The sequence below is a fragment of the Bufo bufo genome, chromosome 6 (genome assembly GCF_905171765.1).
Source record: "Bufo bufo chromosome 6, aBufBuf1.1, whole genome shotgun sequence".
NCBI classification, from domain to species: domain Eukaryota; kingdom Metazoa; phylum Chordata; class Amphibia; order Anura; family Bufonidae; genus Bufo; species Bufo bufo.
Window position 1 is genome coordinate 30,948,976 of NC_053394.1, and position 23,614 is coordinate 30,972,589.

At 41.7% G+C, this 23,614-nt stretch overlaps 1 protein-coding gene across 8 annotated transcripts in view; it reads left to right on the forward strand.

The window, feature by feature from the left end:
* Positions 1 to 23,614, forward strand: part of LCOR (ligand dependent nuclear receptor corepressor) — a 69,142-nt gene that overhangs the window by 36,138 nt on the left and 9,390 nt on the right. For 3 of the 8 annotated variants that reach the window (XM_040437313.1, XM_040437319.1, XM_040437320.1), the window contains exons 3-6: positions 1,989 to 2,068; positions 5,536 to 5,668; positions 6,425 to 6,715; positions 7,886 to 7,982. In XM_040437313.1, coding sequence (XP_040293247.1) covers positions 1,989 to 2,068; positions 5,536 to 5,668; positions 6,425 to 6,715; positions 7,886 to 7,982 — 601 coding nt within the window. Of the gene's footprint in view, positions 1 to 1,988; positions 2,069 to 5,535; positions 5,669 to 6,424; positions 6,716 to 7,885; positions 7,983 to 9,514; positions 14,264 to 23,614 lie in introns of those variants that run through there. The other 5 variants (XM_040437317.1, XM_040437315.1, XM_040437318.1 and 2 more) reach the window with 3 other exon arrangements.

A 23,614-nucleotide genomic window follows, 5' to 3' on the forward strand; every position in this document is an offset into this window, starting at 1 on the left:
TTAAACCTAAACATATTTTGCTTTCTGTGGGTGCAACCACAGCAGATTGGGCACTGAAAACTGTAGTGTTTATCAGGACTGATCAGCTTGCACTGAAACTTTTCAGTACAAGATTTTAAGCAACAGTTTAACCCTTTCATGACCAGGCGATTTTAGTTTTTAGCTTTTTACTCTTAGCCCTCCCAAAGCCATACATTTTCTTTTTAATTTTTCTGTTCACATAGCTGTATGATGGCTTGTTTTTTGCGAAAAAAAAAATTGGATGAAATTTGGGGGGGGGGCTGGCACGCAATTCCACAACAGTGTTTTGGGTTTTGTTTTTACGGCGTTCCCTGTATAAAACTGAACAGTTACTTTCATTCTCCAGGTCAGTGCAAATCCAGCAATACCGCACATCTATTTTATTTTGTTTTTATACTGGATTTTTATTTTTTTTATATTTTAATAGTACAGGCATTTTTGCATGCCGGGATACCTATGATGTGTGTTTTTTTTGTTTTTTGGGGGGGAAACGGGTGATTGGAAATTTTTATTTTGTTATTTCTTTTTTTTTTTTCTAAAAGCAACTTTTTTTTTTTTTATAGATGGTTCCCACGGGTAACTATAGCAAGCAATCATTGGATTGCTTTTCTCATAGACTCCAATGTAGTAGCATTGGAGTCTGAGGATTTTACTGTATTTCTATTGAGCCCTGCTACAGGCAGGGACTTCATAGAAATTACTAAGCAGTAACCTCCTGTCTCACAGGAGGATAGGGGGCTACTACTAACACACTCCAGCTTCCCCCGTCAGGGATCAACCACGGCATCTGAAGTGTTAAATGTCTGCGATCAGCAATACTGCGGGTGCCTCCTGTATGAAACAGCAAACACCCTGCGGTTATGGCGCCCACTCCACTCGGGAGCGGGCGCCATCTTTAAAGTCCCGACCGATGACCTAAATAGCCGTATGGTGGTTGGGAAGGGGTTAAACAATTAAAGAAAGTGAGCCAGCATTTTTTTAAGAGGATCTGTCACTAGTTCATGCTACCCATAAAAACAGATTCCCTTTAATCCCACAGTATGTTACTTTATGCAGATGTCACCCTTCGCAATGTAATGGGTGCAATCTGCAGCAAATCCGCAGCATTTACCCCAATAACTAGCGCGATTTGGGGTGGATTTTGCCGCTGCAGACTGCCCCATGTGTGGCCTTACGATTACAGGTATTGTAAGCATAGTCATAACCAGTCTTACAGGTGATTCAAAGATTGACATATGGCATATACAGAACAATTGCATTCTCCTTTTTCTGCAAAATGCTTGCTTTCGAAGTAGAAAACACTATCCCTTCTGCCCACACAGAGGTTTATGCTGCCACACAGTGCCTTACCTCCCACAGTTTTCAGTGGGAATACGCACTGCAGTTTGTGGCCTGTGGTTTAAAGCCACAACCACGCCAAGAATGGGCGCGTCCCTTGTTGCCTTGGTACCAAGACAGATTCCACTTGAGCAGGTGCCTCAAACCAATGTCCACTCGCGGTTGAGGTCCTTTGAATGGAGCTAAGCTGCCAGCAGGTCCGCATCATTCAAAGTGAACAACTGCAGTACCCAGAAGTCTAGTGCCGCATGCACAATTGAGATCTGCAGTGCTTTCCCTGTCTGATTGGAGCCGTAGTGTGCACGTGTGACTATCTGCATGTCCCCTGGGAGAATGAAGTAACAGAGTTTGTTCTTGGCAGTCCCATAGACTGTGAATGGAGCTGTGGTCACTCATGCACACCATCGCTCCATTTACAGGGGACCCCTGAATACAGTGCACAAGGGGAGTGTTAACAAAAAAATCTGTAAACCTATGCATGATAAACTGTCAAATAATACAGAAGGATTAAGTTTCTTTTAATTTTTCTTTTTCAAGGACTTTACAACTAGTAACATGGGTCATTTGCTTTACGCCTTTGTGGGGAACTATGGTTTAACGTGGAGCTTTTTTCCCCCCATGTATTCCAGACTGTGAACCCACAGGAGTATATGATTGGTCCTTCGATGAGAATTGCCTTTTCTGCTGCTTGAGGAGACAAAAAGTTAAGGTAGTGAGCTATGTTATCACATTGTTGGCATTGCTATCTGATCTATAACCATGTCATTTATTAGTTGCCTTTAAAGTGTGCCAGGTTCTTCAGGGTCATATCTACATGCTAAGTTATGATGGATGATGAGATCACTAAAACGCAGAGACAGAAGTGCTCTGTTGAGTGCCATCTTTCCTCACTAGTTGAAGACTGGCTCCTAGACTTTACGTGCCCATCTTCAGCTAGCGAGCAAAGACACCGCTCGGCTGAGTGTCTCCTCGTTCTAACAAAATGTGTGGGTCCAGGTATTTTTTATTTTATTTTTTTACCCCCATTTTGCACGGCTTTCATCTTATGCATTGCAGCGGTTGTAATACACTGCATCTGCAAAATGAACATAGTGTAGAATCCTTAGGGCATGTAGACATCGCCAGGGCTTTTTTTCTGGCGGAACGCACCGGAACTGCGTTCCGCCACCTTTTGACATCGCAGCCTGCCATGTATCAGCGGGGAGGGACTGGGAGGAGGAGCTGGGGGCCGGTGCGTTCACTGTGCTCCGGCCCCGCCGCTCCAGTACAGTTATAAAATGTGTAATTCAATTAATAATGATTCATGCTGCCCCCTCTGTAGTATAACATTCAATATATCCTACTCACAGGGCTACTGTTATATCGTAATGCAGGCCGGCCGGGCAGACGAGCGGCAGCGTGACTGACTGACGTCACGTGCCTGGCCGGCCTACTTTATGAATGAAGCAGGCGGTGCAGGCACGTGACGTCAGTCAGTCACTCTGCCGCTCGTCTGCCCGGCCGGCCTGCATTACGATATAACAGTAGCCCTGTGAGTAGGATATATTGAATGTTATACTACAGAGGGGGCAGCATGAATCATTATTAATTGAATTACACATTTTATAACTGTACTGGAGCGGCAATGGGGGGTCTGTGGATGGCACTGTTAAGGGGTGGGGGGGGGTCTGTGGATGGCACTGTTATGGGGTGGGGGTGGTCTGTGGATGGCACTGTTATAGGATGGGGGGGTCTGTGGATGGCACTGTTATGGGGTGGGGGGGGTCTGTGGATGGCACTGTTATGGGGTGGGGGGGGGTCTGTGGATGGCACTGTTATGGGGTGGGGGGGGTCTGTGGATGGCACTGTTATGGGGTGGGGGGGGTCTGTGGATGGCACTGTTATGGGGTGGGGGGGGGTCTGTGGATGGCACTGTTATGAGGTGGGGGAGGGTCTGTGGATGGCACTGTTATGAGGTGGGGGAGGGTCTGTGGATGGCACTGTTATGGGGTGGGGGGGGTCTGTGGATGCCACTGTTATGGTGTGGGGGGGTCTGTGGATGCCACTGTTATGGGGTGGGGGGGTCTGTGGATGCCACTGTTATGGGTGGGGGGGGTCTGTGGATGGCACTGTTATGGGTGGGGGGGGTCTGTGGATGGCACTGTTATGGGGGGGTCTGTGGATGGCACTGTTATGGGGTGGGGGGGGTCTGTGGATGGCACTGTTATGGGGTGGGGGAGGGTCTGTGGATGGCACTGTTATGAGGTGGGGGAGGGTCTGTGGATGGCACTGTTATGGGGTGGTGGGGGGTCTGTGGATGCCACTGTTATGGTGTGGGGGGGTCTGTGGATGCCACTGTTATGGGGTGGGGGGGTCTGTGGATGCCACTGTTATGGGTGGGGGGGGTCTGTGGATGGCACTGTTATGGGGGGGTCTGTGGATGGCACTGTTATGGGGGGTCTGTGGATGGCACTGTTATGGGGTGGGGGGGGTCTGTGGATGGCACTGTTATGGGGTGGGGGGGGGGTCTGTAGATGGCACTGTTATGAGGTGGGGGAGGGTCTGTGGATGGCACTGTTATGAGGTGGGGGAGGGTCTGTGGATGGCACTGTTATGGGGTGGGGGCGGGGGTCTGTGGATGCCACTGTTATGGTGTGGGGGGGTCTGTGGATGCCACTGTTATGGTGTGGGGGGGTCTGTGGATGCCACTGTTATGGGGTGGGGGGGGTCTGTGGATGCCACTGTTATGGGTGGGGGGGTCTGTGGATGGCACTGTTATGGGGGGGTCTGTGGATGGCACTGTTATGGGGGGGTCTGTGGATGGCACTGTTATGGGGTGGGGGGGGGTCTGTGGATGGCACTGTTATGGGGTGGGGGGGGGGGTCTGTGGATGGCACTGTTATGGGGTGGGGGGGGGTCTGTGGATGGCACTGTTATGGGGTGGGGGGGGGGTCTGTGGATGGCACTGTTATGGGGTGGGGGGGGGGGTCTGTGGATGGCACTGTTATGGGGTGGGGGATCTGTGGATGCCATCCACAGATCCCCATCCCATAACAGTGCCATCCCCAGATACCCCATTAACAGTGCCATCCCCATCTGGGGGGTTTCTTTGCTGGGCTGGACTTTTATAGCCCCCCCCCCCCCCAAATTTTACTTGCATCCCTGTTCTCTAAAGGGGCGGTTTTAGGGGGCGGTCCTAGGGGTGGGTAGGGTCCGTGGCCAGGGGAGGGGGGGTGAGTTCCACCACCTTTTCTCTGAGAAAAAAAGCCCTGGGCACTGCATATATTCATGTGCGAATTCTCCACTGGAAACCCATGCACAGTACAATATAGGTGGATGGGGGTTTTCACAACTCCATTCACACACAGTGGAATTTATCTGTATGGATCAAGGAGCATACTATGAATTTCCAAAGCCTCAGCAACAATCAATGTCGTAGATTTTCACAGCAAGGGTCAAAGCTGCATGGAAAAACTTTTTTCCATGGAAATTTTAAATAGGTAGTCAAATTTTGGAGGAAATTGTACTACATACAACAACTCTTTGTACTCATCACAAATCGCTGTACTCATCACAATTCTAGTTTTCAAACCAGCACCTGGATCTGAATGCTTTTGTAATTACATAAAAATTTGTATAGCCACTGAGTTATTCAATAAAAAGTATCTGTATTGCGCCACCTGCTTTTTTTCCTTTTTTTTTCCTTTGTCCTGCTCACTGAGATAGCCGCACATGCTCAGTTACATCTTTCAACTGCCTCCTGAGCTGTGATAGGGAGATCGGAGACACGCCCCCTGAGCTGCAACAGAAAGGACACTCCCCTTGAGCTGTCAGCCTGATATAAATCTAACAGAGCAGATCTCTGGATCCATGTGAGGTACAGGGCTGATTCTAGCTTTGTTAGAAAGAGATTATCATGTACTATATGGTGTCTGATTATCATTTTTTTTGTCATGGGATAACCCCTTTAAGTTATGGGGCAACATTGGTTATTTCCCCATTACCAATTAGAGAGGATGTTTGCCTACAGGTTTTTTCTCCTCAACTAAAGGAGTGAGTAAGTTACATCTAATCAGACCATTTGTGGACTGTATGACTGAAAAAATGTTTGCAGGAATCGGAACATTGTAGTGTTTTTACTGTGCATGTTCTCATAAAATGGTGTGTAAATTAAAACATTGTATTTGTTCTTTTTAGGAGCATCTAGCTGGCTTTCATAAACCAATTCATGAACCTGGGCAAGAAAATTTTCTGAAACAAGAGCAGGCAAAGATAATTAGACTAGAAACGCAAGCAGAAGAATTCATCAATGCAGTCTTTTACAAGAAAGGTTTGTGATGTTTACGAATGGACATTTTTTTTCTTAACTATATATTTTGCATATATTAGGCCTCTTTCACAGGAGCGAGTTTTCTGTCCAGATGAGATGCGTGTAGCAAACGCGTAGCATCTGGACTGAAACCTGACCCATTCATTTTAATGGGTCTGTGCACATCAGCACGTTTGTCTTCTGTGTTCACGAAAAATCGCGGCATCTTCTATATTGTGTGTGTGTGTTTCATGCAGCTCTAGCTCCATAGAATTAAATAGGGGGGGGGGGGGGGGGGGGGCGCATCCGGATGCAATGCGTTTTTCACTGATAGTTGCTAAATGTAGATTGTTTGATAGTCTTCAGTTTTTCTTCATGCACGTGAAAAACGCATGCAATCCAGATGGAAAAAACGCACACACTTAACGTCCTCACAAAAAAAATTGATTGAACTTGGCTCATGTGAAAGAGGCCTTAGACTCTGTTCACACTTACTACTAGCTGTAGCTTTTTTAATTGTGCTGTCAAGCCGTGCTTCCATAGTAACCAGTCTGTCTTGGATTAAGCACGTTTTAAGCGCATTACTTGGAGGTTAAGTGGTATGAGTTTTGGTGGAACGATTTCTGTATTTATTTATTTTTGGTAAAACTATTAATTTTAATTTGTAATTTTGCATAATTAAATTTATTTATATAAGTTTTCTTCATTTGATGTTTTTTGTTTCTTTTTTTTTTTCTGTTTATTTCCCCTTCATACACCCCACTCCGATAAATCTAGACTGTCCTAGGATCTCTGATCCTAATATTCCCCTAGTTGCTCGTGAGATCATGCAGCGAATGATTCGACAGTTTGCTGCTGAATATACCTCAAAGAATAGCTCTACTCAGGACTCCAGCCCGCCCAACAGCACAAAGAACCAAAGCTTGCCGAAATCACCCTCTGGACAAGGTTCGCCTCCCCCTGCCACTACCCAGAATCCTGTGCTTAGCAAGCTTCTGATGGCTGATCAAGATTCTCCCTTAGACCTCACTGTCAAGAAGCCGCATTTGGAAGAGCCCTGTGAGCAAGGTATCTTAATTCATAACTTTTATGTATTATATTAGTTTTTTTGTTTTTTTTTAATCTTTAAAAACCAGAGCTTTCCATTCATGACCTCCTGGTTTTTCAACACTTTGGTTGCCTTAAAAATTATACTGCACCAACATTACGACACAGTAGTTGGATCTGCACATTTTATTTGATGTGACACCAGCACCAGTGGTTCCCTAAGGGTATGTTAACCCGTAGCAGATTTGAGACTGTTCCACACATCTGAAAGTGTGGAATAGATTTTGTCGCTAAAATTTCTGCAGTAAATCTCCAACATGAGAAGGTTCAGAAGTCAGTGGGATCTGTGTGGTCTGCCTATTTTGCTGTTGCCTTTACGTGTTGCTTAACCGTATGAAAACTGCTACCCACAGGCTGACTATCCATGACCATTGTTTTCTACTCTTACCTGCTTTCCAAAATGTCTGATATTTAATATAAATGAGTTATAACCGTGTACTAGATGATTTTATTTTCCGCTGAGTATTGTCATGGGGTGTGAAGGAACTGGTTGAGCACCAGGCTTCACGCCATAAATACCTTTTGCATAAACCCAAATATGTTAAACTAATTTTCTGTAAAACAAGGTTGCATCCAATATTTGTGCATTACATCAAAAAATAAAGAACTCTCATGTCACCTGATTGCCTCAGTCGGGGGGAGATTATGCATAATTCACATTAGAGTTCAGAGGTCTTCCAGGTTAATATTATCGATGACCTATCCTCAGGTACGATACCAACACCCCCACCAACCAACTTTTCTCTGCATTCTGTTGCTGGAATTGGCACTTTGAACGAAAGAAGAACTGTAAATGTAATGACCGTGCCGGGTTACCATTCACTTGAATGGGGGCTCAGCTGCAGTAACCCTGTGCAGTCACTGCATTTTGAAAGCTGTGCTTCCACCTCCGTTCAAACTGCTAGGTTTAGGGCCGGGACCTGTAGAGAACAGCCGATCGGTGGAGTTTCCCAGGTGTCTGACACCCCCCAGTCTAATATTGATGACCTATCCTGAGGATATATCATTAACCTGGAAAACTTCTTTAAGCAGGCGACTAGTGGTAGTGACTCATTCTCTACTTCCTCATGTAATGATGGCAATTACATATTGTAATCAAGCAAAGTAAATATTTGTCTTGTTTTATTTCAGCAGATGGAGTGCTTGACTTGTCCACTAAAAAGAGTCCTTGTTCTGGTAGCCCGAATTCCTGCATTTCTCCAAGTACCTCAAACACTATAGGGAATGGGTAAGCATCATCGACTCATCGTGTTCTATAGATTCTTTCAATTGCAGAATCAAAAGCAAAGTGATTTATACCTCTTCATCCTCTAAAGCAATGAAATTCACTCTTCAAATTTTAGTGGTGTGTTTGTGAAATCATATACTTTGTTCCCATTCATTGTTTGGCTAATTTTACATAAACCTGCACATTTTCAAACTTAGAATTTTAAAGTGTGCTACTAATGAGGATTATACGGGTTGTTATGGGAGGCAAACATGGCTTTGAAATAATAGAATAAAGGCTAGAAACTTGTATATCACACTTTTTTTTAGTGTACGTAGATGCATTTTACATTTATTTTATTTATTTTTTACTCCACTTTCTTTGTAAGAGGGACTATGATGATTTTTAACCATTTACCAAATATTTGTGGCTTTGTACCTTAAAAATCCAGAAAACCATCCCTGCAATTTCATAATGGCAGTGTGACAGACTTCCTATTTTTTTTTCTCATAACCCATTATCAATTTATCAGGCATTTGTACAGCATTTGTAGTTTCAGCTCTAATAAATTATAATTTTAAACTATACTTTTCTAGTCTTTGTAGTGCAGCAGCGATTCAGCTGAATGGTTGGCATTCATTAAGTGAGGACAGCTCGTCATTGTGTTAAGTGTGTGTAGGAAGCATCCATGTGATATCTGAATACTACATGTATCTTGCATTTCAACATTTGAAATCATGTCTTTAAATCAATACTTAATCACCATCTAAATCATGCCTTGTGTCACCTATCAAGTCTGTTCTTTCAAAGGGAAAAATGGTCTGACTCTAATGCTGTAAAACCCAACTTCAGCTTATTAAAACCCAACTTCAGCTTATTAAAACCCAACTTCAGCTTTGCCCAAATTCTAATAATTCTCAGTGGCTTTACAAAGCACACTTTATAATGCAAACTTGTATTTGTAAGGCCATTTTTCTCTTTAAGTCTTGAAGATAAATTACTGTTTTTAATGCAACCTAGACCACCTTGTCTTTAGACATGGGCTATATTCTTTGTGTTTTATCTGTATAATGATGTGAGCAGCAGGCACTGTTTAACTGTATCTTATAAAGTAGACTGTATAATGTACCAAGTGGCTTACTCTTTTATTACTGTACTTGTTTAGTGGTAACGTCACATAAATCACTTGTGTATACACCTATACAAAGGGATTGACCACTACCTTCATATTCATAATTAAAGTGCTACTCACAGACTGTTGCGCAAGACCTTTTTGTTTTCTTTTTTCCTTTTTCAACAAGAATTTGTGAACCCAGCCAAAGATCAAGTGACAGCTTATTTTTTTTATGTTGCCCACAAAATTTTATTTATTTTCTGTGAACCTTTTTCTTTTTGATTTTCATTAAACTGATGCTGAGATAATGTTAGAATACAAAAAAAAAAAAAAGTGATGTTACCCAAGCAAGGCCTTCTAATAAAGGAGTGGCCCCATTCACCCATCCCTCCCTACCTGTGCAAGCTCTGCTCACATCAGTTTCCTTCCATCCAATTAGGCGACCTGGGAGACCCAGCCTTCACCGTCCAGATGGACTTCTGCGCTGTGGTGATGGGGTGCCTCCAAGAAGTTTGCTGGATGCAACCAGGGAAACTTATGGCCACTCCACACCTCTGAAAGTGCCATTGGCTCGCTCCTTGCAGCTTAGTGAGGAATTGCATAGCAGAAAGTTTTCATCAGCTGCCAGCCATGGTTCACCTGGACTGCAGAATCAAGGACAACATTTGATCTTATCCAGGGAAGCTTCTTGGGCAAAACCGCACTACGAATTAAACTTTGGCCGTTTAAAATATCGGGGAAATGGCGCACTCAGCAACATCAGTGACTTGCCGATTCTCACCGAAAATGCAAATGCTTTTCAAAAAAATGTTCAAAACAAGCATGAAATTAAAAAGGAATTGGGCCTTTCTTCTCCAGTTGATCTAAAAATTCCACAGGTGCGTGGCATGGATTTGTCTTGGGAGTCCCGCAGTGGGGAGCTTTACAATTACAACTCTTTGGTTATGGGTTCACAAACTGAGAGTGCACTTAGCAAAAAATTAAGGACTATCCTTCCAAAGCAAAACCGAAGGAATTTATTGGATACTACCACTGATTCCTGGAGCTCAGATGTTGAGCAGTCTACCTCTGGACAGCCATATTCCACCTCAGATCAAGAAGGAGACCCTGGTTCTAAGCAAACGAGGAAAAAAAGAGGGCGATACAGACAGTATAACAGTGAGATATTGGAGGAAGCGATAGGCGTTGTCATGAACGGCAAAATGAGTGTCTCTAAAGCGCAAAGCATTTATGGGATTCCTCATAGCACACTGGAGTACAAAGTCAAAGAGCGGTTAGGCACATTAAAAAACCCTCCAAAGAAAAAGCTGAAACTAATGAGGTTGGAAGAACAAGATGTTGTAGTAAAAAGTGAACTGGAGCCTCAGGAAGAGGTGGAGACATCGCCAAGTGCAAATGAATCTAAAGATGAATAGGCATGTTGTAAAGTCTTAGGTTTAGGAAATGAGTTGTAACCAAACTGGGCGAGCACTTCTGTCTTCTGATGCACAGCACACTTACACCTGCTTAACTTATTGTGAACTTTTCAGGGCAGTTTCCTAACAGACCTCTACAGGTGCAAATTCTGTGCTCAAAATCAGGCAGATTACAATTCCACACGCCCAGTGCAACCCTCAAATACTTTATTTGGCCTTTACGCATGCTTTTTATTTTCAATAGCGAATTGTTACCTCAGCAAGAGAACCTATACATGTGCATATGGACTCGCTGCTCTTGAGCCTGCATGTATTGTGTTCTTAATGTATATTTTAAATTTTTTTGAACACAAGTCCACTTTAAAAAGAAAATTCAGGATTTACTTAAATATGTCTAGGGGCGGGGAAAAATAAGGCAGTCTAAAGATATTTAAACAGTTCATTTCCTAGAAGTCTGATTTAAGTGTTTATGCCAAAATGATTATTTCTGAAAAATTGAATGTACCTCAAACGTACCTTTTTTTTTGGAGGTTGTTACTTTTTTCGGAGAAGCAAAAGAAAAGGCTTTAGTTCAGCGTGGCAGTGTGCAAAGAGCACAACATGTGGGTATGGGTAGGCCTTATGGACAGTACGTTTCTGACCTACAAATGAGCGAGTATTACTAGAGCTTTACATTTCTTAAGTTGAACGATTCTCCAGGGCGGGCCGTGTAGGTCCTGTTCAGCCAGGAAGCATGGAGGCGTCTTATCAGGTGTGCGAGTGTTTTGAAATTTTTAATTTTAATATTTTTTTTTCCTGGTGGAATAAAAATTCCTGTATGTGTCAGTACACATATATCTTCATGACACACTCCAGCAACAACCGTTGAAAACATTTCATTGCAACTGAAGACGGACTTAATATTCTTCTGTAGGTTTAGATATCGCTTACACGACTCTGCTTCCCCCTACCCCAGACTTGGCTTACTCTGCCATTCTACTTACAGGGAGCATATTGTACACACTACCTTCAAACTATACTAATTGCCAGATCAACACTAAATCTGCTGCAAAGTGATGGTAGGGTTATTCTGTTGACTTCAGAAGAAGTAGCCTTATCCTCATACTAGCTCTTCTTTTCTGGAGATGCTGATTTCCACACACTCCTCAGAGTTCTGGGAAAATATACGGATATGTAAATTTTACTTGATTTATATCTACTAAACTGTGTGGTTTCCGCATTGTAGGCTTTCAGGGGTCACACACACACACACGTTTTAACGACTGTGATATTATCTGGTGCATATTGTTTCATAACAGTACAACCTCATTATTATTCCTCAGATTTCAGGAATGAAGGGCACTCCTCTGGTCTAGCATGTTTTGCTAGGATTGATTTTACTGTATAATAGTCATTGTGTAAGCTGATAGTCAATCATTGTCCGCTGTGGATTATCGTAAGTTGCACCAAACAAAATGCAGCCTTTACGTCCTTTTCAGGTAACTGTTCTTTGTAAGCACTCCATGAACCACACAGTTTTGTACTTACCTTTTGTTGGACTCTGCTCTCCATACATTTATATGCACTCCACTATGACCTTGTTTTGCACCAAACCTTCTCTGTACTTGCACCATTTGAAAAACCTCCTTATTAACACTATTCCCTTCAGTTGGTATGCTTTATATGCAGTGGCAAATGTAAAATAGGTTTATACCTTAAAAAGAAAATGGGCAGCATAGCTTGCCACGTGATCACTGTAATGTTACCATGGGTGAATTATTTGCTAGAATTTTTTATAATCTGTGTAGTTTTGTGTTTTTTGTTTTTTCCTCCTTTTTTTTGTATAATGGTATCGTCCATCGTGCATTAAAGGGTAGGCACACACTTTACCTGATACTTCAAGTTTCGAGGGGTTCTTCACTAACAAGACATCAACCCTGCTACTTACAATAACCCATGTACGCTCGTTTTAATTGCGTCCTGGGCGGGTACTTGCTGCCTTGCATAGGAAATACTCCCATGGATTCAAGACTGTCACCAGAACCTGATTTGCTAATAAAAAAAAAAAAAAATTGGTTCCGTATGATACACTTCACTCACAGATTTAATGGATTAATGAATCCCAGCAGTCTGTGTCTTTGCGGTATAAATGCATTCCAGATATGTCCTACAACCAGGACGCGTTTCGGCAAACATGCCTTCATCAACAAGTAAGCCGAAACGCGTCCTGGTTGTAGGACATATCTGGAATAAATTTATACCGCAAAGACACAGCTGCTGGGATTCATTAATCCATTGATTGTGGAGATTTATCCTTCTTCCGTGCAGCATGCACTTAGTAAGTGCTGACCAGCTCTACCCTTTACACTGACAGATTTAGTCTCTTCAGCGAGTCATTTTAACTTGGCACTAAGGCTGGGTTTTCAGTCAAGTTATTTGAAGCCAAAGCCAGGAATTGATCATAGATGGATGACACGTTATAAGGCCTCATGCACACGTCCACATCTGATCTGCACCCATTCATTTCAGTCGGGCCGTAAAAGATGCAGACCAGCACACTCGTCCGTCCATATGTCTTAAGAATATGTCCTATTCTTGTCAGTTTTATGAATGAGGCATTTCAAACAGAGGTTTTAAAAAATATATATATATATAATTGGTGGCATGCACACAGCTGAGATCAGTGTTTTTCAGATCGCAAAAACGGATATGGTCGTGCGCATCAGGCCTAAAGGAAAGACTGAGACTTCGTCTCTTTAAAAACTGCATAAAAAACCCAGTGGAAACCCAGTCTAAAAGTCTTGTAGAAGCATCAGACGAAAGATCTATCCTGTCACATTATTTGCAGAGATGACCGGTAATGGTGGATATTGAGTACATGCTCTGAACGCCCCCATTCCCATTTTGACTAGATTATACTATATTCTGTTTAACCGAAACAGGTTTTACTTTTCTTTTATTGTTGGTATGCACTTGTGTGCATAACCAGTGAAGCCAATCCTGTATATACAAAGGTTTGTCATGCTTCTATATGATTGAAGCAAATATACCAAGACTATTCTTAGCCTTCACAAAAGAGTAATAGTGTATAATACCTTTTATCACTAGTTTATGCCATCACTTTATGATCGGTGTAGGTTCAACTCTGGGACTGCCACCAATCCTAAGAATGAAATGGTTGCAGTGCCCAAAATTCAGCTTAAAATTCCATCATGCAGTCGGAGACCAGCAAAAAATAAATAAAAATGATCTGATTTAGAAATATTTAGCGTAAACCTTGACACTAGTTCAACCTCAGGTAGTCTTCAACTGCTCTTATGTTACTGCCAACTTACATACTGTACTTAGCTCTGACAATCGAGCCTGGTAATACTGTGTGCCTACCTTTTAAATGAAGACATGGTACATGTGTAGTAATTTGCAGTTTAGAATAGGCTCTGTAAATAGATTGGGTCTTTTTTGTTTTGTTTTTTTTTCTAACATATTCTATGTATACCAAACATGTTAAACCTTTTTAACACTACTTAACTAACCTGTGACCTGAAGATTGTATTGCATCTTGTCAGTTTAGAAGCATTCCACAAAGATCTGAAACTGAAACTTTTCAGGAAAAACGAAAAATGGCGGGAGAAATGTTTGAGACGGCAAGAGTTTATTCACGGGCACTTTTCTGATTTTTGCAGACGCATGTAAACCGTTTTTAAGCACTAATTTAATTTGCAGTACCAAAATGTCCGTTACTGTTTTGTGAGGCAGAATTAAAAGGGGTTTTCTGGGAACCTAAATTATAATTTTTATTTTATTTCTTTCCCCCACTTCATAAAATAGGGGGAACCTGTCATCAACTTTATGCTGACTGTGCTGAGAGCAGTATAAAGTACTGACAGAAATGCTGATGTCAGCGGTGTGTCACACATCAGCTAAAAGTAAGTGGTTGCCGAGAACCAGCATCATAATTATTGCAGCCCAGGCCTCGAGAAGAGTCAAATCTACCTGAGAAGAGTCCTGGTTATACATAATCTCCTGCTCTCTCGCCCATCTGCTGATGATTGGCAGTTCTCTCCTAGAGAGAAAGGAGAAAACTGGATAGAAGACGGTCAGTCATCAGCAGGTGGGCAGGAGAGCAGGAAGTCATGAATAACCAGGACTCTTCTCATGTAGATTTGACTCTTTATTGCCTGGGCTGCAATGATTATGATGCTGGTTCTCGGCAACCACTTACTTTTAGCTGATGGTGACACTGCGCTGCATCAGCATTTTCTGTCACTATTATATGCTGCCTTCAGTACAGTCAGCATAAAGTTGATGACAAGTTCCCTTTAAAAGTTCTAATACATTTATTTTTAATCTCCTCTCTTATTGGGGTTGCCTATAAACTTAACGGTGTTTCTGGGAAAGGCCCTGCGCAGCGTGATAGAGCGGACTTGACACCAAGGCCATTTCAATTTTGTACAGCTGTTGCCTTTCTATAAACTGGAAAGCGGGCATAATCCTAATGGTAACTAATTCGGTTTTTCGGGTTATGGATATTGATGACCTATTCTTACAATAGGTTGATCGGGAAAGGGGGGGGGGGGGGGGGGCAACTAACTTCAGGGTGAATGAAGCTGAGCTAACCCGGCACAGCCACTACATAGAGAATGGATGGACAGCTGCTCCAATCTGTAAGGGTGCTGGCTGTCTGACCCCCAACAATCTGATATTGTTGGCCAAAATTGCTTATCACATATTTTTTGCAGAAATTTAGATAGCTCCTCCCCCCTCCATAATGCACCGCATTTCTAATGATCCCTTTAATATTTCACTACCCTTTTGACTGAAAAAAAGCTGCTGACTTTATTTCAGAAGATTTATATTTACCTTGTACATTTTGTAAAACTTCAGTCTTAATATTCAGGTGCACCTTGTTGATAACACCGATATGATTTAAGCATTCCTACTTCAGTGCGCATACTCCCCCCGATTTGTCTTGTGCACAAATCATCAGCTTTTTTTTTTTTTTTATCCCTAACATACTTGGCTTTTATACCAATTTTGCAAGTTCAGTTGACCTGCTGTGCGTCATGCCTTTTGCATTACGAAGTAGTATTTCCCTATAAACCCCCCCCCCCCCAAAAAATCTTTACGTTTTAACGCTGATTAAGTCAGCGTGACTGAAATATGCAATGTAACTGCAACCGTGGAAAGGGTTTTAACATTTTTGTTCTGAGCCATAATGGACCCGCCTCTGATTATAATATATATATTTTTTTCTTTCACTACAACAAAATCTAACCTTTTTGACCTTCTTTTAAAGTGACTCATGAGTGAAGCACGAGTCTGGCTTACTGTTATATAACAACTACCATATTGGAAACACGAAATACCTCTTTTGAGTACCATATGTTTTTCATATTCTACTTTTGTATGTCTTGATCTCCATATTGAACTTGGTAGGACTAATTCCGCGCCAGGTTTGCCATCTTTTCTGTGAACTGTAAGTATATACTTCTTTTTTTTTTTTTTTTTTTTTTTACATTGTCCTGCAACAGGAGGACACGGGCTATTAAGTTTCCGTAGTGGATCACTTACTTGTTAACAAAACTGCTGTAAATATTTTAGTTCTTGTACGGTGTCACTTTTTTGTTATTATTTTAAAAATCATAAAATTGAATTATTTTTATGTACAGAAAAATTCCATACCTCAAAAGTTTAACTTTATTTTTAAACTCGTAGGTTAGGTTTAGTTTTGAGTGAACAAGTAATGGAGTTGTTTAAAAAAAATAAAAAAACAAAAACAAAAAAAAAGGAAATCTCTTGCTAAGGGAAGCAGTGCAATTTCAATAAAGCCGTTTTTTATGACAGAGCCATATGCAGGCAAGGGAATGTATTGCTGTGTCACTGAATTGTCTAGCATGTAAGTATTAACGCATCAGCTCATCCTCTTGATTACGGACTATTGGTTATTTAGCTTTAGTTGTTGTTTTTTTTTGTTTGTTTTATTATTTTTTCTTCTTGCTCCAGATTCTGTCAGTGGACCAATGCTAGATGTGCTTACAGGTGTATTTGCCAAAAGTCTATATACTAGATTGCAGCTTGTCACGCTAATCTTATGTAAAGTGTTTATAATCGTAATATTTGTAAAAAAAGACAAAAACGGGTGAGGGATAAAAGTTTTAAAGTTCAATTCGAGCAGTCTTGACTATATATCATGTACAGGGAAAAAAAAATGCAATCTTGTCTGGCATTTTAAGAACACCGGTTCCTTTTTTCTTCTTTTTTTTAATATACAGAATTGTTAGATAAGTTTAGAAAGCACTTGCCAGTTCCTGTTGAGTAGAGAGAGGAGCTTATTGGCACTTTTTTATTTTATTTCAGCACTCTATATATACGCTCCTTACTGGAGTTATCACTGAGATTCACTGTTTATAATGCATTGTGCTATAATAATAGTTTTTACTAATCTCGATTCTTTTTCCAGATTTTTCTTTTAAATTGAAGCTTAAAGACTTTTATATTGGAATATTATTATAATAGTTAATTTTTTTTTAATTTTTTTTTATGGGTTTTGAGTATAGTTTATCTGCTAATTTAAACTGACACATGTTCGATGCACAAAGAACACCCCAAACCTGAATATTTTGAAACTTATTCCATAACATAAATTGCTATTTATTTTCCTTAAAGGAAACCTGTCACCAGGATTTTGTTCATAGAGCTGGGGACATGGGCTGCTAGATGGCCGCTAGCACATCTGCAATACCCAGTCCCCACAGCTCTCTGCGCTTTTATTGTGTTAAAATAAACCTTTTTGATTAATATGCAAATGACCAGAGATGAGTCAAGCGGAAAGAAGCCTAGCACCGCCCCGCCCCCTCCGAATCTCCTCCTTGCTGGCTGACGTCACAGAGCTGGAGCGCCGAAATCTCGCGATGCGCGAGCTAGCGCATGCGTAGTTCGTTCCCTGTGCTGATGCCAGCACAGGGAATGAACATGATGCAGACACTGCGCATGCGCTAGCTCGCGCATCGCGAGATTTCGGCGCTCCAGCTCTGTGATGTCAGCCAGCAAGGAGGAGATTCGGAGGACGCGGGGCGGTGCTGGGCTCCTTTCCGCTTGACTCCTCTCCGGATACAGGACTCATATCAGGTCATTTGCATATTGATCAAAAAGGTTTTTTAACACAATAAAAGCGCAGAGAGCTATGGGGACTGGGTATTGCAGATGTGCTGGCGGCCATCTAGCAGCCCATGTCCCCAGCTCTATGCACAAAATCCTGGTGACGGGTTCCCTTTAAAGATGACTATGTCTTGTTTTTCTTCCACATCCAATCACTGTAAAAGTATATACTTGGTGGGCAAATTTTTAAAGGGGTTATCGAGGAATTGATAATGATGACCTATCCTCAGGATAGGTCATCGTTATCACATTGATGCTGGTCCAAGTCCTGCCACCCCTGCGGATCAGCTGTTTCAAGGAGCCGCTGCGCTCGCTAAAACTTCCCAGCAGCTTTCCAAGCACAGCGTTATACATTGTATAGCGGCTGCTTAGTATTGCAGCTCAGCCCCATTCACTTCATTGCAATTAAACCATGTGACCAATGTACGGTTGTGTCACATGGCCTCACAGAGGTCCCAGTTGTCCCCTCTGATTTGATATTGATGACCTATCCAGAGCATAGGTAAGCAATATAAATTCCAGAATAACCCCTTTTAATATTGATGATATATCCTTAGGATTTGTCATCAGTAATCGGTTGGGGTCAGACAATTGAAACCCCCTGTTGATCAACTGTTTTCTCGGGCAGTAGCACTCCTATTAGTGCTGAAGACCCCTTGTTTAGGGTGGTATAACGCACAGCTTTTTGTGCCAAAACCAGAGGTGGATTGAAAGGGAATGAGAAATATAATGGAAGGGATTGTGCTTCTTCTTCCTGCTGCATACATTTCTGGCTTTGGCTAAAAAAAAAAAACAACAACCAGTGACATCACCCTTACAATGCGCTGTACTGTGTAAGCACTCCAGACTTTTTGATGCAATTGACTACAATAGCTTTCCCACTAAATACCAAGTTTATCAAGTCCATCAACCCCTTTTTCCAACACTGCATATTTGTGGTAGCCAGTGGGTAATTGGAGCAATCTTTTTAAGTTGCACTTGTGTACCACTGATTTACAAACGTTTTCCAACTCTTTTCTGAGCATGCTGTGAATTTTTTAATGCACCACTTTGGCTCCATTCACGTGTCCGTAATAGTGGGTCCGCATCCATTCCGCAAATTGCGGAACGGGTGCAGCTCCATTCATTATGTATGGGGACGGAATGGATGCGGACAGCACACAGTGTGCTGTCCGCCTCCGCATTTCCAGGGCGCACAGCTGATCTTCCGGTCCGCGGCTCCAGAAAAAAATAGAACATGTCCTATTCTTGTCCGCAATTGCGGACAAGAATAGGCATTTCTATGGGGGTGCTGGCCGGGTGTATTGCGAATCCGCAATGCATTCCGGACGTGTGAATGGACCCTAATTGGTTTCACATGTTCACTTGCATTGTACTATGCAGAGTTGCACATTTTTGGTTCTCACTAAAAATTGTGACATTTGAGCTTAAACCGGACTTATTCAGTAGCTCTTTCATATGTTAGATGCATGCAAGTTTAATTTCAAGACTGCAAATATAAAGCTGAATAAATAGACTTTGGCCTTAAGTGGCGCAGCCCTCTTATACCAAATTACAGTGAATCTCTCTTGATAAATCCAGTTCTTTACGCATTCACCTGTAGTTAAAATACACTAATTTAAAAAAAAATTATTGTAATTTTATTTCCTTTCAGTGGAAAAAATATTTGATATTTAATGCACATGAAAGGATGAAATTCCTGCAGTTTTTGGATTTTTTTTAGGCAATGGGTAGACTAGTGTAATTATTCTACCAGCATACAGAAGTGCGGTTGCAGAAGTATTTCTAAGCCCATGAATGCATTTGATTGTAAACTGATTATTTTTCAGAATATAAATGTTTATATAATTTTTAAAGTAAATGTTTTATCTGACTCTCATGTGTAGATAGATTACAGATGGGATGTATTTGTACAGCAGTTCACTGCTGCTAGGAAGAAAAAGAAAAAAAAAAACCTTGTACAAAATAGACAATGATTTTTGCATAAATTGTAGCCTTGGCTTGATGGGATTTCTGGGATTTTTTTTTATTTTTTTTGCTTTCAGGCTAAAATATTAAAACCTTAGGAATTCAACATATGTACACACTGCTTAAAAACCCTCAGGGACACTCGACTCACTACTCACTTGATTCAGGTACTTGTACGCTATTCTTAAATTTAGCAGTGATTTGTATCTTAATTTTCCTTTCTTTTTTGTTTCCTTTTTGACGTGCTTGTAGCACATCCTTGATGAATGTCAAGTTAAAAAAAAAAAAAAAAATGAAAAAACCTCACTTCAGGTATCCAGGTATAACTCAGCCAAACGGTTTATAAAAGCTGCATTATTAACTCCTCAGCACACAGTGCCTCAGACACTTATAGTGGCATTCTGTATATTCAGTTACTACTGAGCAGATAGCACGGGGGTTCCTGTCTTTAAACCTATATCTTAAGAAGAGGATTAGAATAAACTAAAGTAATTTTACTATTGTCTTCAGTTGCATTTGCTTCTTTTTGAAGGTGCAAGTGAAAAGCCATTTGAATTAAATTAAGCCTCATCTGACATTTACTGCATTTGCAGAGAAAATACACTTAAGGGTTGTCCAGGATTGGGAAAACATTCCCCTCTTTTCATGGGCTGTCTGGTATTGCAGATCGGCTTCCCTTGTGAAGTGAATGAAGCACAGCTGCAATCCCACGTGCAACCAGTGGACAGGTGTGGAGCTGTTCTTGGAAGAATTCTGCATAGTTTTTCTTATCCTGGACAGCCCAAGGCAATGAACACCTTTGGGGGCAATTTATTGTATTTTGCTCTTTTTAAGCTGATAATCGTATGATTTTTTTCAATTATTTGTTCAGCAGTTTTTGGTTCAGTCTGTGCAGACTCCCTTTCTGCCTTACACTGAGCCCTCTCACGTCGCTGTTCTGATGACTGGATGTATAGCCCTTATCTTTAAAATCCTGACCGCTCATAAGCACTCATTATAGCTAAATTCTTATGAAACTGATAAGAATATTGCTTAAATGTATGTTCCTGTCAGAGCAGCAACCGAAGGGACTTTATAAAACAAAGTGGGAGTCTGCAGAGAGACTAAGACTTAAAGGGGTTGTATCATTTCTGGAAGTGGCATTTATCATGTAGAGAAAATCAATACAAGGCACTTACTAATGTATTGTGTTTCTCCATATTGCTTCCTTTGCTGGCTGGATTCATTTTTCCATTACATTATACTCTGCTCATTTCCATGGTTACGACCACCCTGCAGTCCATCAGTGGTGGCTGTGCTCGCACACTATAGGAAAAAGTGCCAGCCTGTCTGGTGGCCAAGAGCACACATAGGCTATAGTGTGCAAGCACTGCCACCGTTGATGGTTTGCAGGGTGGTCGTAACCCCTGGATACGAGTCGTGTATAATGCGATGGAAAAATGAATCCGGCCAGCAAAGGAGGCAATATGGACAATCGCAATACATTAGCAAGTGCCTTGTATTAACTTTCTCTACATGATAAATGACATTTGCTGAAGTGACACAACCTCTTTAACCCTGTAGGACAAAAACTGCTCAAAATCTTTATTAAAGACCAATGGAAAAAAAAATTTTTTTGGAGTAAAATGCAATCATAAATTCTCCCAGAAGGTGTTCATTGCCCCGAAGGCTAACAAATGGTCACTCCTCAAATTCCCCTATTAAAAACAAGGCCTGATGATGCATATTTGCGAATACGAACTAGAGCTTCTATTCCGTGTGATGACTACTTTTTAATTGTGTGTCTCTGTATTTAATTTCTAGTAATTGGATAGCCTGTGTCCAAACAGGAACCCCCTCCTACACACTTATTGACCTCATTTCAATATGCTGTTTACAGTTTGACAGAATTGTATAATTTAATATTTCTCTTGTACTGTAGTTTATATTTATTTAGAGAATTTTTTTTTGTACTGTGATTTTTAACTTTTTTTTTGTTCTTGCTATGATCAATGTCTTATGTAGTAGAGCACTTACGATCACAATTATATTATTTTTTTTTGTTTGATTGCACTACATAATTTTTTTTAATTTTTTTTAATGCTGTTCTGATTTTGACTGGACTAAATAAAATATGTCTTTAATGTATGTGATAAGTACTTTTAAACTTAAAAAAAAAAAAATCCATGTGGTTCCTTTTTTTTCGGCATTGTATGCTGAAAGCGCTGATTCTGTCGTCGTGCATATGTAAAATTTAATGGTTCCATTGTATAATTTGACCATGTCATTTTAAAAAACTACAAAAAAATACATTCCCAGCTGTGATGTTGTGTATGGTAGTTCTCACTGGATGCTAGACTTTTCAAAACCACTATTCTTCTAATAAATTTGTTGTGAAAAAAAATTCCTCTTTTCTTTCATGCCTAAAAAGTGCTGTGATTTAAAGTGTTAATGTTAAATAACTGGCTAACTTCAGCGTTCTGAGGTCACTCAGCATTGTACTTAAAGGGGTTGTCGCACCTCAAACTTTGGTGTGACCCTAGGACAGTGATGGCGAACCTTTTAGAGGCTGAGTGCCCAAACTGCAACCCAAAACCCACTTTATCGCAAAGTGTCAACACTGCAATTTAACCTGAACTTGAATGCAAATATATTATATCTTCCATGTACTTTATTATTTAGCTATAATATCCTCCCTACATTCAATGCGCTGCCTGTGCTGTTCATAGTGCGCCCTGTGCTGAAGAATGGCAGGAAAACTCTAAGGCTTATTGGTACACCATAGACTTTTTCCTGGGTGCTGGTGCCCACAGAGAGGGCTCTGAGTGCCGCCTCTGGCACCCGTGCCATAGGTTCGCCACCACTGCCCTAGGATATGCCCCCAATGTCTCATATGTGTGGCTCCCACCTAACTTTAGAACGGAGCCTGCAAAGTGAAGGAAAACGCACCGAACCAACTGGGTCTGCTGTTATAGAAAACTATCATTTACACTATAGTACTATATGAAGCATTATGAAAAAACGCCTGTACAAAATGACAAAGCTTTTGTTAGGGTACTTTCCCACTAGCAGCAGGATGGATCCGACAGGCTGTTCACCCTGTCGGATCCGTCCTGCCGCTATTTCGCCAGACCACCGCTCCTTCCCCATTTACTATAATGGGGGCGCAGCACGGCCGGAGGCCGCCCGACTAAAAAGTCGGACATGCAGTACTTTTAGTCCGGCGGCCTTTTGCCGTGCACTGCCGGAGCTGCGCCCCGTCCCCATTATAGTCAATGGGGACAGAGCGGCGGCACGGCGAAATAGCGGCAGGACGGATCCGACAGGGTGAACAGCCTGTCAGATCCGTCCTGCCGCTAGTGTGAAAGTAGCCTTAACTTGAAAAGAAGTAAACCTCAGCCAAACATGCATGTGGGGAGAGGAGAGGAAGCCGCTGCCATACTCATGTGGTTGCAACTTGTCTCCCTTGAGAACATGTTGGATTTCTTCTTTTCCATGACATCTGCAATTGAGGGATATTCGGAAGGCCCTAATACATATATGCTTGTCAGTTTCGGCTGACTTTAAAGGAGCCTGTCGGATGCTTTTTCCACTCTTAACCTGCCACCAGTAGCTCACTATTTTGCTCCTGATCTTTCCAATAGTGTTCTTATTAGTCAGAAGGGATCCTGGCACATGCTATGTGCAAATTACTTTTTTTTTGCAGTTAAGGAGGTGGAAACCCTTAGGGGAGAAGTCAAACTATTATCGGCCGATATTCAGTATTTTGACCGTTATCGGTATCTGCATCTATTTTGCCGATATTCCGATAACGTATTGGGAACCAGGATCGCGCTGCTCTCAGCGCTCTCAGTGTACCCTCAGCAGCACAGGGGAGAAGGAAGCAGTGTCTCCCTCCCCCCTGTGCTGCTGCCGCTGCAGCCAGTGAGAGGAAGGAGTACAAGAGAAGGGGAAGGGCTGTGGCCGCTGCGCCACCAATGAAGAGAAATCTCTCATTCATTCATATACAGGAGGCAGGGGCTGGCTGCAGAATCACATAG